General features: G+C 47.2%; 1 protein-coding gene across 13 annotated transcripts in view; it reads right to left on the reverse strand.

The window, feature by feature from the left end:
- ptpn13 (protein tyrosine phosphatase non-receptor type 13) overlaps nucleotides 1-17187 on the reverse strand; it is a 367703-nt gene that overhangs the window by 160958 nt on the left and 189558 nt on the right. For all 13 annotated transcript variants that reach the window (XM_038791751.1, XM_038791755.1, XM_038791749.1 and 10 more), the window contains 5 exons: nucleotides 15046-15184; nucleotides 6181-6333; nucleotides 3163-3345; nucleotides 1973-2135; nucleotides 155-587 (listed from right to left, as the gene is read on the reverse strand). In XM_038791751.1, coding sequence (XP_038647679.1) covers nucleotides 155-587; nucleotides 1973-2135; nucleotides 3163-3345; nucleotides 6181-6333; nucleotides 15046-15184 — 1071 coding nt within the window. The remainder of the gene's footprint in view (nucleotides 1-154; nucleotides 588-1972; nucleotides 2136-3162; nucleotides 3346-6180; nucleotides 6334-15045; nucleotides 15185-17187) is intronic.

Consider the following 17187-nt stretch of genomic DNA (forward strand, 5'->3'; position numbering starts at 1 on the left):
TTATGAAGTAGCATTCTCAGATGCAATACTGTATTTTGGATTTTCAGTCTTTTGGTATACCAATTTTGAACATCAGTTTTCAATATCACCGACCTACTTCATATCTAAAACCATGCCTTATATACAAATAATTCACAAAACGTAAAAGATTTACCTGTTCTTGATTCGTCGCTCACTTCCCATCACAGATTCGGTGTCCGATCGAGGGCGTGGACGTTTTATTTTGCGCTCAGCGTCTGCTTCCAGCAAATTTGAAGAACGAAACAACTGGTGGATAAAGTTGGGTGTACTTCTTCGTTTCGACTCCGAGACTTGACTAAGATCATAGTAAGATTTGCTGAGGATCGGAGGACGTTGGTCCCACAGAGTACGAGATATCTTGTCTTTTGAGATGCTGTATAGGGGCTGATTCAATGCTGCCTCCGACCTGGACATGCGTTTCAAAAGTTCAGAACGCATTATCTGCGATTGATCAGTTAACTTGCTGTGCGCGCTGGTGGCAAGACTGATGCTACTATTCACTCTGCCCATGGCCAATAAACCTGCAGAGTCTCCATTGTAGTACATATTGCTGACAGATAGGTTTTCTTAACAGACACAAGAGTGGAGAAAGAAAGAAAGAATTCAGTAAGCATATTGTTCTATTCTCCTCCTGCGCTCCTCTGTGGCACACATCTGCCTCTCAAACCTATTTCCCTGTGTGATGGTACAGAACTGAGCAAAAGCGACAAACAGTGATGATGTTTCTATATATTTTTTTAAAACTTGCTATAAGAAGGGCTTAGGCTCCCATGTTGAGATTCGGAATTTAACATATTCGGAACGGCAGACAAAAAAATACACAATCTTATTTCATTGGTGGAGTGGACTGAGTGCTTTGAACATACTGTGCCATCGCAGCTATTGTATTTTTACAGCATTATAAGTGTGCTGCTAACATCTGGATATAAATAAACACTTCTCCTCAATTAGTTATGTAACTTGAGATCTCAATAGCCACCTTTAGCAACTGTACTGGTAACATACACATATTCACTAAAATGTCCGAAAACCACAAGTACAGCCATTACAGCTAGGCCATTACTGATCCATATAGGACAAAAATAAAGTCATAATTTAAATAACATAGCCCCAAACATCTTGGGCGGGATTCACCGACCCCCTGCCAGGTCGGAGAATCGCCGGGGGGGGGGGGGGGGGGGCAGCATGAATTCTCCGGCATCAGGGATCAGGGATTTAGCGGGAGCGGGAATCGTGCCGCGTCAGTCACTGGCAGCGCTCCTCCCGGCGATTCTCCGGCCCATGATGAGCCAAGTGGCCGCCCGTTTATGGCTGGTCCCGCTGGCGTTGGCGTTACGCCAAGCCCCTTCCGTGCCGGCCGACGTGCGCAAACTACTCCGCCGCCGGCCTAGCCCCTTCGGACCTTCAAGGCGGCCCGCGCCGGAGTGGTTCACGCCACTCCTTCGTGCCGGAGTTGCCCGCCCAGCCGATTCCCGCCCCTCATTTCCAAAAGTTAGAACAACTCAACACAGGAGTACTTGGGTATAATTTCATGTCAGCCTCAACCCACTCATTTCACTTTTCCAATATAAAGCACTGGAAAATTAAATCAGGGTTTCTCATCCCGGTTATTTTAACTGATCGATTTATTTTCACACTATGGTCTTTCCCACCACTATAGTTTTGCAATACTAAAATCTGTTGCATGCATAAATTATGGAAAAGGTGCTTGGAGTATAACCATCAATGAGGGTGTGTTATCAGGGACAATCTCTTTATAATGGAACAGAGAAATAGCAAGGTAATAAGGGGAAAAGGGAATTGCTTGAATTTCCATTTAACATTACTTGCTCCCTAATTCCACCCACCCCCTCTCCCTGCTAAACATCTGGTTCCAAATTTTAGAAAATATACTCCTTTCCACAGAAAAGGCTTTACAAAATACATGGGAAACAAAAGGTTACATCCGTACCAAATTCCTGCAAGTCTTGATTTTTCTTTCGTGCCCTCATCTGCAGCTGGAATTTGTGCTGGGATGAGGCCAGATGCAAGAGATACTGACAGGTCTTGCTGCTATCTGTTTGAAACAGATGCTTTATGCCATCTGAAGTATTCTGTAAGGTAATCTTCTTTTTCTGCATCAATCAAGAAGACAACATAGAGTTTGGAATAAACACAGGTGATATATTGGAGCAAGCAGAAACTGGTAGAACATATCAGTACAATGCTTGACATATTCATTTGTCAGGTGTCTAATATTTATCTTAGGTTTATCATCAAGGTTGCACAGTTTCATTCATTTATATGTAAATGTTTAATCTAAATGTGCAATTTAAATCGGATGATTAATTGCGCCTTTCTGCACTCCATGAAAGTAGCCCCATCCCCCAACCCAAGAAAGACAAGGGGGGAATATTTGCTTCTAAATTCATGCAAGTTTAAAAAATAATAATATTTGCTTTCAATTTATTGGGACGGAATTGGAAAATAAAACGTGGGAATGGTAGAATTAACAGACAAGTCCGCATCCACTTCTTAGTTTCAGGAAGAACATTACAGAAGCAAAATTCGGAAGATCTTGACTGGGATAGCGATGCCGGATAAATGGAAGAAACTATGTCAACATAGTTGTTTACCACACTGCTCTTTCACCTCTGGAAATAATTCTATCTATTTCGGACTCTGGAAATGGAAGTGAGTCTTTACTCTGTTTCTTCACCTGACAGTTGTGGGGCCAGAATGACATGGGTTTCAAAAATACGTTCCACTATCTCAAAATGAATTTCACCCAGGGGTGGCTTAAAAAATGGAAGAAATTAATTTCAATTTATTCTACAGATGATAACCTTCGTTAAAACCCCAAAACCAGATAAAATGCCTCAGAATTTAAATATCCTTTACTTTTCCTGTTGTCATCTGTTAAATTTTATGATAGTATAATTTACTTTTGCAATTTAACAATGAGTGCATGAAAACCCTTAAGTATTTTTCTGACATATTCCTGTCCAATAGATTTCAATCTTTAAGAGCTTACAATATGTATACAAAGCTTAATTTACCAACAAATTCAGAAAACACTACAAGCAAGGTTAAAATAATTGAATCATAGAACCAGCCTCAGCTGTTGTACATAATAATTTACCAGAGCCAAAACACACTTACAGTGAAAGCAATTTTTTTGGTATCTCTCCATGGAAATCGAAGGACTACTGTTCTGACTCCATTTTGAATCTCATAAACATTTACACCTCTGGAACAAATGCCTAGATTTATTCCAGTTAGAGATTTCTTTTCTGGGTGAACACGATAGAACAACAATCCATACTCAGGCAGCTTCTGACATACCTGAAAATGAAAACGTAACAGATAAATATATACACACACTCAAAAGAAAAGCAAGGAGGAAAACAACGTGCCATTTTGAGAGCACACTGAAGCATAATAAACTCTAAATACAGCATGTCCCGAAGCCTGTGAGGGTGTCCTGATGCCTGTAAAGGTTGGGTGGGTAGGTGGGAGTGCCCTGATGAGGGGGTGGAGGTGTGGTGGGGTGGGGGGTGAGCGCAGAAGACTGATGTGAGGGGTGGAGTGTCCCGATGCCGGTGGGGAGAAGGACGGAGCACGTCATGTGGGCCAGAGGGTCCTTCGTGTCTGTGGGGAGGGTGGGGGGAGAATTTCTGCGTAGATGAGGGTGCCCTTCAAAGATGGTGCACCGATCCCAGTGAAGCCAGCCTTGCTAGCTTTATCAGACCCTGCCCCAACCAGAGTGATGCAGCAAACCATGCCCCCAGATTCTCTGTGCAATGAGGACTAGAGGATCTGGAGAAAAACTCAGCTGTGCAGCTGGAGAGCTACACGCTGGTTTCAGATTGAAACGGCACTCTGACAAATAGCAGGATGATTCCACCCCAAAATTATACCTCAGAGTTAAATGTCTTCAATGAAATAGAGAAATCCAAATATTCACAACCCTTTGCGAGAAGAAAGTTCTCCTCATCTCAGTCCTAAATTATTATCCCCTTATCCCTCAACTGTGCCCCCTCCCCCCGATCAGAGGAAACAACCTCTCAGTGTCTACCCTTTCAAGCTCCTTCAGAATCATGGGTGGGATTCTCCGACCTTCCGCTGGGTTGGAGAACCGCCAGGAGGCGGCGTGAATCCCACCCCTGCCGGCTGCCGAATTCTCCGACGCCATAGATTTGGCGGGGGTGGGAATCGCGCTGTGCCAGTTGGCAGCCGCTGGCAACGGCCCCCCACCCGGCGATTCTCCAGCCCGCAATCGGCCGAGTGGTCGCCTGTTTACGGCTGGTCCCACAGGCGTAAATTAGTGTAGGTACTTACCAGTGGGACCTGGCTCTGCGGGTGGCCTCCGGGGTCGTAAGCATGGCGCAATCATTCCGGTGCCAGCCTAGCCCCTGAAGGTGCGGAGGATTCCGCACCTTTGGGGCGGCCCAAAGCCAGAGTGGTTCACGTCACTCTTTCGTGCCGGAGTTGCCCGCCCCGCCGATTCTCGCCCCATGTGTTTCAATGTGATCACCTCTTGTTCTTCTAAATTCCAGAGAAATAGGCCCAATTTACTCAGCATCTCATCACAGGACATTCACAAAATTAATCTAGCAAACCTTTACTGTTCTCTTCCAATCTAAATATAGATCATAGAATCTACAGTGCCGAAGGTGAGCATTTGGCCCTTTAGTCTGCACCGGCCCTTGGAAAGTGCACCCTACTTAAGCCCACATTTCCACCCTATTCCCTGTAACCCCATCTAACCTTTTGGACATGAAAGGGCAATTTAGCATAGCCAATGCACATAACCTGCACATTTTTGGACTGTGGGAGGAAATTGGAGCACCCGGAGGAAACTCACATGGACACGGGGAGAAAGTGCAAACTCCACAGTCACCCGAAGCCAGAATTGAACCCGGCACCCTGGAGCTGTGAGGCCGCAGTGCTAACCCCTTTGCCACCATGCCGCCCTTATATCCTTCCTTAAATGTACAGACTAAAACTGCATACTGTATTCCAAATGTGTTCTCACCAACGCACTGTACATTTGTAGCAAGACTTGTGTTCTCCAATCCCCTTGCGGTAAAGGTCAACATGTCATTTGCCTTCCTAATTGCTTGCTGTACCTGCATGCTAACTTAGAGTTCCTTGTACATGCACATAATATCAACATTTACAAATTTCATAGCTTATTAAAAATATTCTGCTTTACTACTCTTACCACCAAAATGAAAGACCTTGCAATTCTCCACATTAAACTCCATCTGCCATCTTGTTGCCCACTCAAATTATCTTGTCTATATATCTCTCTTAGCCGCTCGGTCCTCCTCAGAGCTTACATTTCCACATGGCTTTGTATCGGCAGGAACCTTAGATACATCACTCGCAGTTTCTTTGCATATGTCATTAACGTAGGTTGTATGTAGATGAGCCCCAGCATTGATCCTTGTGGCATTGCATTAGTGACAGCCTGCAAGTTGTAAATCCCCCATTTATGTCTACTCTTTGCTTCCTGTCTGTTAATCAATCCTTATTCACTCCCAACTCCATGAGTCCTTACCTTGCCTATCAAGATAACTTGTTGAATGCCTTTTGGAAATACAAGCCTACTACATCTACTAGTTCCTCTTTATCTACCCTTCAATGCAAGAAAATAGTAGAAGCAAAACTGATAATACTGGGCCGTCAGGAGAAAAGACAAGTAAAATTCCCAGCCTTTAGCTTGCTGTTTAATTTGCTGAAATGACATTGTTTTACCAACTGAATTAACAGTCTGATTTTATTCAACTGGTAGAAAGTTTAAAAGCTGCCCCACAGATTTTATTCTTTCTTTATCGAGGATACCATCAGTACAACTTTGCATAAAAAGGTGCAAAATTAATGACTGCACCTTCTTCTTGAAAGGGCAGACAGATGGGGAAAAATTGCTTTCTCCAACCATGATTCAGAAAATGGTAACACGGCAGGGTCAATAACTTTTAAGACAGAGGTGGATAGATTCTTACTAACAAAGGAATCAAGGATTCCAGGGGAGGCAGGAGTGTGGAGTTGCAGCTGCAGTCTGATCAGCCATGATCATACTGAATGGCAGAGCAGGCTCAAGGGGCCGAATGGCCCACTCTTACTTGCAATCCGTATGTTCGTGCCCCTATTTTCCCTATTAAGATGCATTACCTTCAAAAACTCAAGTTCAGATTCTGCTTCTGTAGCACCACAATATGTGATGTGCAGTTTGGGTAGTTCCTCCTTCACGTAAGACTCTTCCAAAGACTCCATCACTCCAATAGGCAAATAATGCTCGAGCCTGAAATAACTCATCCCATGAAACTAATAACAGAAGTGAAACACATGAAATATTTTTTCTAAGACGGATTATTACTTTAATACTGTTTGTGTGTGGAGGTGAAGCATGGGTGCATTTTATCACACAACGTAAGTAGTCTTGCACTCAATACAAGTGCAACAATGCCAAATTTCCAATGATCAAAAATTTATACAACAGGAGAAATGGGTATCGATTCATTGGCAAGTTGACTCTAATTGGCTGAGACATTGCCATAGAGAAAGCGATATGGAACTAAAGGCTACCCATGCCCAAGAAATGCAAAAAGGTGCAAGACTTGAACATATTTCTTTTGTTTGCAAAAAATGGATCCCTGTGTATGAAAGTATGTAATTTCCAGCAAGTATAAATGAGTCATGTTATGAGCGTGACTGATTACCTTAAATTGGTCGTTAATGTAGCTTTTAGCACACTTAGGAAAGGACCACCCAATTGCAAAATCACATCTAATAGTAGACACTTTGTTTTGGATTTTGTAAGCAATGGCTGGTTGAGTAAGGTCTGTATTCTGCCTATTACCAGAGCCGATTGCCAACCATAGCAGCCTTTTCTCCTATAGATAAATTGTTGTGATTGTTTGAAATTTGACATTCTTGTGTTTGTCCTGAGGAGTGCAAGATAAAAAAAATTCAGTAACATGTCTCTCTTTTCAGCAATATTCAAGTTCTGTACTACCATGTGACTGAAGTAAAAGTTATCAAACTTTTCTCTTAATATTGACACACTTTCAATGACTGCGTAGGGTTATTATTGAATCAAACATTTTATTATGGTATACAACATAATAATAACAACATGAGAGCTGGATAGTCAGCAAATAAAAAAGGATATAGAAATCTGATGAGATAGACAGAAACTCAGTGACTCCGTAATTTCTCTTGGGTCTAGGGTCCAGTATGAAGTAAACATATATTTACAGATCATAAAATCTTTTGTAACAGAATCTCTCCTGGCTTCCACAATTAACTAGTATTCTAGCCAGATCAGTTTCTCTCAGACAGCTGGGTGCACTCCAATGCATAATTGTCCTTAAATCCCTCTTAATTAAGCTTTTTATATCAATTCCAGCCCTGCCTATGGTCTTTGGACAGAGCTTCTTTCAGGCAGCTTCATTATTTCACACAATCTCCAAACTGAAATTCCACAAATGCTCAGGGCATGCGGAGGTCAAACATTAAGCCTAGTTAAGAAAACCTTTGCACTGACAAACAAATGGTGCTGCCTCTCCAGCTGAGTAGTATACTTTTAAAGTATAATTCTTGAGAAAACTAACAAGATATGCAATGGCATAAAGAAATGAAAATGGATTGATGCAAAATAAGCTGCTGGCTGTGACAATGCATTTTAAAAATCATTACGTGGACTGTGGATGTCGCTTGTAAGGCCGTAATTTATTACTCTGCAAAAGATGCTGACAAGCCTCCTTCTTGAATCACTACAATCCATGTGGTGAGGTGCACTGAGTGCCCTGCTCCTGCGGGGAGAGAGAGTGGTGGGTGGATGCCACTCAAGCGGACTGCTTTATTCTTGATTGTGTTGAGCTTCTGGAGTGTTGTTGGAGCTGCATTCATCCAGGCAAATGGAGAGTATTCCATCACACTCATTACTTGTGTCTTGTAGCTGGTGGATAGGTTTTAGGCAGTTAGGTATTGAGTTACTCACCAGAGAATGCCCAGTCTCTGACCAACTCTTGCATCTACAGTACTTGCATGGCTGATTCAGTTCATTTTCAGGTCAATGGTAACCCCCAGGATATTGATGGTCAGTAATGGCAATGCCACTGAATGTCAGGGGGAGATTCTTAGACTCTCTCTGTTTATAATTGCCTGGCACGTATGGCCCAAATGGTACTTGCCAATTATCAGTCAAGCCTGAATGTCGTCCAGGCCTTGCTGCATGCAAGCATGGATTACTTCAGCATTTAAGGAGGTGCAAATAGAACTGAATAAATATTGCGCAATCAACAACAAATATCCTACTTCTGACCTTATGATGGAGGGAAGGGCATTGATGAAAACATTGAAAATGGTAGGGCTGAGGACACTGCCCTGAAGAACTGCTGCTGCTGTGATTTGTCAGACTGGGTTCATTGGTCTCCAGGAATCACAACCATCTTTCTTTTTTTTTTAAATAATTTTTATTGAAATTTTTCGATACAAACATTTACCCCTACTACATTTTAAATTATAACACAACAAATCCCCCCTGGAAAATCCTCCCCACGCCCTCCCCCGCGCGCACCCCCCCCCCCCCCCCCCCCCCCGCGCTACCAGTCTAGCAACCAAACCGTTTTTCCCTTTCTGCCGATGGCCTCGGGCAGTCATTGCCCGCGACCCCCCGCTGACGTGCTCCCTTCGTTGCTATCCCCCCCCCCCCCCCTCCCTTTCTCCCCGGGTTGCTGCTGTTTCGGCCTCCAGTTCCTATCTCTGATCCAGAAAGTCAAGGAAGGGCTGCCACCGCCGGAAGAACCCCTGTACCGACCCTCTCAGGGCGAATTTGATTCTTTCCAATTGGATGAAGCTTGCCATGTCGTTTAACCAGGTGTTAACACTTGGTGGCCTTGTGTCCCTCCACTGAATCAAGATCCTTCTCCGAGCTACCAAGGACGCAAAGGCCAATATTCCGGCCTCCCCTGCCTCCTGTACTCCTGGCTCCACCCCAACCCCAAAAATCGCTAGCCCCCACCCTGGTTTGACCCTGGTTCCCACCACTCTCGATACCGTCCCCGCCACCCCCTCCCAGAACTCTTCCAGTGCCGGGCACATCCAGGACATATGTACATGGTTCGCAGGGCTTCCCGAACACCTAACACACCTGTCCTCACCCCCGAAGAACCGACTCATCCTAGTCCCCGTCATATGGGCTCTGTGCAGCACCTTAAATTGGATGAGGCCCAACCTTGCGCACGACGACGACGAATTGACCCTCTCTAAGGCATCCGCCCATGTCCCATCTTCTATCTGCTCTCCCAGCTCCGCTTCCCACTTGTCTTTCAGCTCCTCTATCGATACCTCCTCCACCTCCTGCATTATTTTGTAGATGTCCGAGACCTTCCCTTCTCCGACCCAGACCCCTGACAGCACCCTATCACTCACCCCTCTATCGGGAAGCAAGGGAAATCCTTCCACCTGTCGTCTGGCAAATGCCTTCACCTGCAGGTATCTAAACGTGTTCCCCGGGGGGAGCTCAAATTTCTCCTCCAGCTCTCCCAGGCTCGCAAACCTCCCCTCTATGAACATGTCCCTCAGTTGCCTGATGCCCGCCCTGTGCCAGCTCTGGAATCCCCCGCCAGTGTTCCCCGGGACAAACCTGTGGTTCCCTCTCAGTGGCGCCGCCATCAGACCCCCCACTTCCCCCCTGTGTCGCCTCCACTGCCCCCAGATTTTAAGGGTGGCCGCCACCACCGGACTCGTGGTATACCTTGTGGGGGGGAGCGGCCATGGTGCCGTTACTAGCGCCCCCAGGCTTGTATTGCCGCAGGACGCCCTCTCCATACGTTTCCAAGCTGCCCCCTCCCCCTCCATCACCCACTTGCGCACCATCGATGCGTTCGCCGCCCAGTAGTATCCGGAAAGATTGGGTAGCGCTAATCCTCCACTGTCCCTACTCCGTTCCAAGAAAATCCTTCTCACTCTAGGGGTGCCATGTGCCCACACATAGCCCATAATGCTGCTAGTTACCTTCTTGAAGAAGGCCCTGGGGAGAAAGATGGGCAAGCACTGGAACAGAAACAAGAACCTCGGGAGGACCGTCATTTTGACTGACTGCACCCTCCCTGCTAGCGACAGCGGTACCATGTCCCACCTCTTGAACTCCTCCTCCATCTGCTCCACCAGCCTTGAAAAATTCAGCTTGTGGAGGGTCCCCCAGTTCCTTGCCACCTGCACCCCCAAGTACCTGAAGCTCTTTACTGCTCTCTTAAAGGGGAGCCGCCCAATTCCCTCCCCCTGATCTCCTGGGTGTATCACAAAGACCTCACTTTTACCCACATTTAATTTATATCCCGAAAAGTCCCCAAACTCCGCTAGTATTTCCATTACCTCCGGCATTCCCCCTTCCGGGTCCGCCACATATAACAACAAATCATCCGCATAGAGTGATACCCGATGTTCCTCCCCTCCCCTTGTCAGTCCTCTCCACCCCCCTGAACCCCTCAGTGCCATCGCCAACGGTTCGATCGCTAATGCAAATAGTAAGGGGGATAGGGGGCATCCCTGCCTGGTACCTCGATGGAGCCCAAAATACTCTGACCTCCTCCCGTTTGTAACCACACTCGCCATCGGGGCCGAATACAGCAGCTTCACCCACTTGATAAATCCCTCCCCAAACCCAAACCGTTCCAGCGTCTCCCACAGGTATTCCCACTCCACCCTATCGAATGCCTTCTCCGCATCCAGTGCTACCACTATCTCAGCCTCCCCCTCCACTGCTTGCATCATAATCACATTCAACAGTCTCCGGACATTTGTGTTAAGTTGTCGTCCCTTTACGAACCCCGTCTGGTCCTCATGGATTACCCCTGGCACACAATCCTCTATTCTGGTTGCCAGGACCTTTGCCAACAGTTTGGCATCTACATTCAAGAGGGAGATAGGCCTGTAGGACCCGCACTGTACAGGGTCTTTGTCCCGCTTCAGGATCAAGGAGATCAGGGCCTGTGACATTGTCGGGGGCAGAACCCCCCCCTCTCGCGCCTCATTGAAGGCTCGCACCAGCACTGGACCCACCAAGTCCACATACTTCTTATAAAATTCCACCGGGAACCCATCCGGCCCCGGCGCCTTCCCCGCCTGCATCTGGCCTATCCCTTTAACTAGCTCCTGCAGCTCTATCGGCGCCCCCAGCCCCTCCACCCGTTCCTCCTGGACCTTTGGGAACCTCAATCTATCGAGGAAGTTCTCAATTCCCCCCCTCCTCCTGGGCGGCTCAGACCGGTACAATTCCCTGTAGAAATCCCTGAAGACCCCGTTCACCTCTTGCCCCTTCTGCACTACGTTCCCTCCCTTCTCTCTCACTCCCCCAATCTCTCTGGCTGCATCTCGCTTGCGCAGCTGGTGTGCTAGCATCCTGCTCGCCTTTTCCCCGTACTCATAGACCGCGCCCTGTGCCCTTCTCCATTGCGTCTCCGCCTTCCTAGTGGTCAGTAGGTCAAACTGGGCCTGTAAACTGCGCCGCTCCCTCAACAGCCCCTCCTCTGGTGTCTCCGCATATCTCCTGTCCACTTCTATAAGTTCCCCCACCAGTCTCTCCCTCTCCTGCCTCTCCTTCCTTTCTCTGTGTGCCCTTATGGAGATCAGCTCTCCTCTGATCACTGCCTTCAGGGCCTCCCAGACTACCCCCACCTTCACCTCGCCCGTGTCGTTCGTGCCCAGATATCTCTCAATGCCCTTCCGGACCCTTCCGCACACCTCATCGTCCGCCAGCAGCCCCACATCCAGGCGCCACAACGGGCGCTGGTCCCGTGCTTCCCCCAGTTCTACCTCTACCCAGTGTGGCGCATGGTCCGAAATCGCAATGGCCGAGTACTCCGTGTCCTGCACTCTCGAAATCAGCCCCCTGCTCAGTACAAAAAAGTCTATTCTGGAGTACACCCTGTGGACGTGGGAGAAAAAAGAATACTCCCTCGCCCTTGGCCTGCCAAATCTCCAAGGGTCTACCCCCCCCATCTGCTCCATGAACCCCCTTAGCACCTCCGCCGCTGCCGGCCTCCTATTCGTCCTGGAACTCGATCTGTCCAGCCCAGGGTCGAGCACTGTATTGAAGTCCCCCCCCATGATCAGGCCCCCTGCCTCCAGACCCGGAATGAGGCCCAACAGGCGCCTCATAAAACCCGCGTCATCCCAATTCGGGGCATACACATTCACCAGCACCACATTCTCTCCCTGCAGCCTACCCTTCACCATCACGTACCTACCCTCCTTATCTGCTACCACCTGCGCCGCCACGAACGACACCCTCTTTCCCACCAAAATCGCCACCCCCCGGTTCTTTGCGTCCAAGCCTGAGTGGAACACCTGTCCCACCCACCCCCTTCTCAGGCGTACCTGGTCTACTACTCTCAAGTGAGTCTCCTGCAACATTGCCACATCCGCCTGCAGTCCCTTTAGGTGTGAAAAAACCCTTGATCTCTTGACCGGCCCATTCAGCCCCCTCACGTTCCAAGTAATCAACCGGGTCGCGGAGCGACCCGTCCCTTTCCCCTGTCTATTAGCCATGTCCTGTCCCCTGTTCGCCCCGGGTCGACCCTCCCCTTCTGACCCCAACCATCTTTCTATCTGTTAGATATTACTCGAACCAGCGGAGAGCTTTCCCCAAACCCACTGACTTCAATTTCATTAGGACTCCTGATGCCACACGGTCAACTAACTAACTCTCACTTCACCTCTCGAATTCGACTCTATTGTTCATGTTTGGATCAAGGTTTCAATGACATTCTACAGCCAAGCGGTCCTCGCAGAACTCAAATTGAGCATTGGTAAGAAGGCTATTGCCGAGGCAATATACATACCAGGCACTGTTGAAGTCATCTTCCATCGCTTTACTTATGACTGAGAGTGGACTGATGGGCTGGCAATTGGCTGGATTGGATCTGTCCTGATTTTGTGTGTTCAGGACATACCTGGGCAATGTTCACTTTGTCAGGTAGAGATACCAGTGCTGTAGCTGTACTGGAACAATTTGGTTAGGGATGCATCTAGTTCCATAGCACAAGTTTTCACCACTACAATTGGAATGTTGTCGGGGCCCATAGTCTTTGCTGTACCTCATGCACTCAGCCATTTTAAGGTATCATGTGGAGTGCATCAGGTTGGCTGAAAAATATTTCTGCGATGTTGGAATTTGCAGGAAGTGTTTCTGGCTGAAGATGGTTGCTAATTCTGCAACCTTGTCCTGTGCACTGATGAGTAAGGCTCCACCATCAATTTGTATCGGCTGTATATGGAGTGCCCTCCTCTCATTAATTGTTTAATTTCTCAGCACCATTCATGACTATGGCAGGAATGCAGAACTATGATCTGACTTGTTAGCTGTGCAAGAGCTCAGCTTTGTTAATGCAAGCTGCTTTCGCTGTTTAGCATGTGTGTAGTTCTGTATTCCTGTATCGGGAGGGGGGGGGGGGGGGGGGGGGGGGGGGGGGGCTGGTTAGTTCAGTTGGCTGGTCCATAATGCATAGAAACATAGAAAAAAAGAGCAGGAGGAACCTGCTCTGCCATTCATTATGATCATGGCTGATGGTCCAACTCAATAGCCTGATCCCACTTTCTCCCCATTTCCTTTGATTTCCTTCATCCCCAAGTGAAAACATACAGGGTACAACTCTACGTTGAGTCTGGCACGGATCAGACTGCAATGGGTGAATAGCAGGAGAGGGTAAAATCGAGATTTGCACCAGGCTCGAAACATTTCGCGTTTCACCCGACCCACTCCCGATGGCAATTTCAGGATCATGCCCAAAAGTGGCGACAATACTCAGTTTCATTCATTTCAATCTCAATAACGAGAAGTCAAATGCAGCAGCCTCCCGGGAATTATCCGACTCCCTAGTGGGAAGTCACGCAGGTGTTGTCTAGTGCTCCTTCTCAAAAACATAAAGCTGACACAATGGCTACTGAGGGGCAGTCAGGAGGTGAGTAGTCATTTTTATATTCCGGCGCGCAACTCAAGGGATCCAGAGCTTCTGCCCAATTGCTTGGGGTAGGGTTAGGCTTGGTCGGGGGGCTGAAGCATTCGAGGTCGGGAGTTGCCCCTGGGCTGGGGTGGGGGGCGAGAGGCTGTGTCTGTGAGGCCTTCAAGCCATCTTTAAATATTGTGGAGACCCATAACGTGGGGCAACCACAGCTTCAGCATCAGCTACAGCATGTCTGTTCTACAATAGACTTCCTGGAGAGTGCTGCGGTTTCTGTCCTGAAATTCAATTTCACTCCTTTTGACTGTGAGCAGCCTCTAGCTTCACAGTTGAAGGCTATTTCAAATGAAGAATTAGCCTTGTTAATTGTGGTAGCACTTCATGCTCCTCAGCTGTCAAGTGCCTCCTTGAGGTTTGCCAGCAGAACTGGCTCGTTGGATGGCACTCAGAAGGCGGGACAGTCATGGCAAGGGTGGGGGAGGCTTGGGGGATTTGAGGCTTCCATGGGTGGAAGTCCGAATTGATGGTCAGTCGCTCTCCTCCAATTCCTTCCAGATAAAACAATGTTTGCTTGAGTCGATCCCGTGGAGGTTCCCCTCATGTTGCTTGTGGTAGCCGAGGCGAGCAGGTGCCAGAGATGGCAACAACACCAACACAGGCTGGGGTTGGCACCATACATGCAGGGGGCCACTGCACACCTTGAAGATCCTGATGCCCATCAGGCTGAGGCGGGACCCAAAAGGGGAGGCCAGCGATGGCCCAAGGTTTGCAGGCCTCATTGGTCACTCTATAAGTATTGTGCAATTTTTACCTAACACACCTGGTGGGAAACAGGTGGGATCGGTTACAATGCCGGTTTTACTCTCAACTGAATTCCACAGACAGTAACATTGGGCAAGCTGAATATCCAGCATTCTACCTGATCCAATCAGTTTGCCTTCAGGCATGCTAGGTTAAAATTGCCTCTGCAAAAACCTGAAAAGCCAAAATTGCAGAGCAAAATATTATATTAATTCCAATGTACATTTAGCTTATGCAAGAGTATTACGATTAAGCTGTAGATCGGTACCTCTGACTGGTAGTCCCCAAATTCAGCTTGAAGAGCTAATGAAGCAAGCAGCAAGGCTGTTTCATCACTGCAGTGCAACCTCTCTTCCAATATATCCCTCCGCAACTGCAAATAGTACTGATGACTGGTCAGTGTGTGCCTGCATTAAAAACAAAAAGAAGTAAAAATAAGTGATAAATTATTTTGAAACAAGAAACAATACTTCAACATCGTAAAATGTTAATTCTGTGTTTATTTTTCTTCCTTAATTAATTCCAAAATTATTGATAGCAGAATGTGGGCACAGCAGATATCAAGATTTGGTTCCAGCTCTGATAAGATCAAAGTTGCCTTGCTTAGAAGCTGTAGGACCTATGAGAAACCAATTTGCACTGTCGTCATTTCAATTTGTAACAGTGCGCAAAAAGCTGCTACAATTTCAAATAAAGTGGCATATAATTGTCCACAAGAACATATGCCATAAATATAGTTAGAGACCCAATAATTATAGTGGTTGAGTGGTGCAAAGCGTTAGAACACTACTCTTTCATTTCAGTGTCAGACACTCCATCCCAGACATATGGAATGAAGGTCTCCCCATTCTACCAAATAAAAGGGTCTTAACTGAAATTCATTTTGTTATATTTAACCCATATTCTACTGGGTGAGACTTCACAGAAAAAAATACGACACGCAATTCTAAATGAGCAACCTCTGGATGGGGAGACCACAAGGAACGATGGATAGATCTACTGAAATAAATTCAACGTGCTTTCCAGAGATTTAGGATAATTTAAAGCTGCACCCAACCTTGTTGTATCAAATCTGAAAATATAAAAAGTACACAGGTGCTTAATTCTCTTGCACTATATTTTGATGAGGTCAAACATTCAGCAAATTTTTAAAAACTTATACAGATACCAAATATCTTTTACTTAGAGGTTGGGGTGGGTGAGGAAAAGGGTAGGATTGGACTGCTCTTACAATTGTAGACTAAGTTACGGTGACACCAAATAAATCCCTGCAGCTTCATTTATTTTGAAGGCAGCACTACCTAAAACTCTTAGTATTACAATTATTTCACTGAACAGCAGGGGGTGCAAAGAACTGCATTTCAGTAACAGAACTTCACTATGGTAAAGCTGTAACTCCAGTCTCCCATTTGGGAATGGGGAAACAGACATGGTTGGGATTCTCCATTCACTGCCGCTGCAATCAAGTATCCCGATCAGGCAGAGAATGGAGCACCTGCAGAAAAACGGGATCGGCGTCAGGCCCATTCCCATTCTACGCTCCCGCTCCACCAGCAGCTACCCACCCCAGTGGGCTGTGAACATGCAAGCTGCCAATTTGAATACATTTCAATGTGATTCTCCACCCCCCTTGTTATGGTCCACCCCTCCCAGACGGCCGTCAAACAGGCGCGATTTGGTGTGAGTATTTACAAGCAGGACCCCAGCGCCATGGCCTATGAGCGGGAGCAAGAAAACATTTTACATTAATTGGGCTTTCTGTGGGGTGTATGCCGTCAGCCCTGGGACTAGCGGGGACCAACTTGATGGCAGGTGTGTGGAGTCGGGGTGTCCCCCTTATGATCGGGGTGCACTGGCAGAACCTCCCATGGCGGGGGTAAAGCCTTGCAACCTACCCCTTGCAAGTAGCTTACAGGCTCCTGACTGTTGACTGCTGCCAGTTTCCAGTAAACGGTTCAATGTCTCAGGATCGTATGGAAATCCCTTCAGCCCACCCATGTGCAGTATTATCAAGGAGATGGGCAGGGTCAGGAACAATTACCAGATTACCGGGTGTTGGCATTCCTCATTGCACACCTTAGATGCACAGCTGCACACCAGAGGAAGCATGGGATTAACAGAACTAATTCCAAACAAAAGACACATGCACCGGTGCCCTGGAACACTGTGGCACTCAGCCACACAGTCTCACTCATGAGGCTGGTACTCTATTAGCAAACCCACTCATGTGCATCAGGCAATGTCTCCAACCCCTGTAGGTATATAGAATCACACTGGTATCAAACTGTAGGACTTCGTGCATCTCGGACCTACTCAGGAAACCCGATCATCCCCCGGTCACAACCTGTGTGTAGCACCCTGGCTCCACATCACACTGGAAGCTATGTTCCCAATGAAGGCAAACATGCCT

This window comes from Scyliorhinus canicula, chromosome 3 (genome assembly GCF_902713615.1).
Source record: "Scyliorhinus canicula chromosome 3, sScyCan1.1, whole genome shotgun sequence".
Taxonomy (NCBI): Eukaryota; Metazoa; Chordata; class Chondrichthyes; order Carcharhiniformes; family Scyliorhinidae; genus Scyliorhinus; species Scyliorhinus canicula.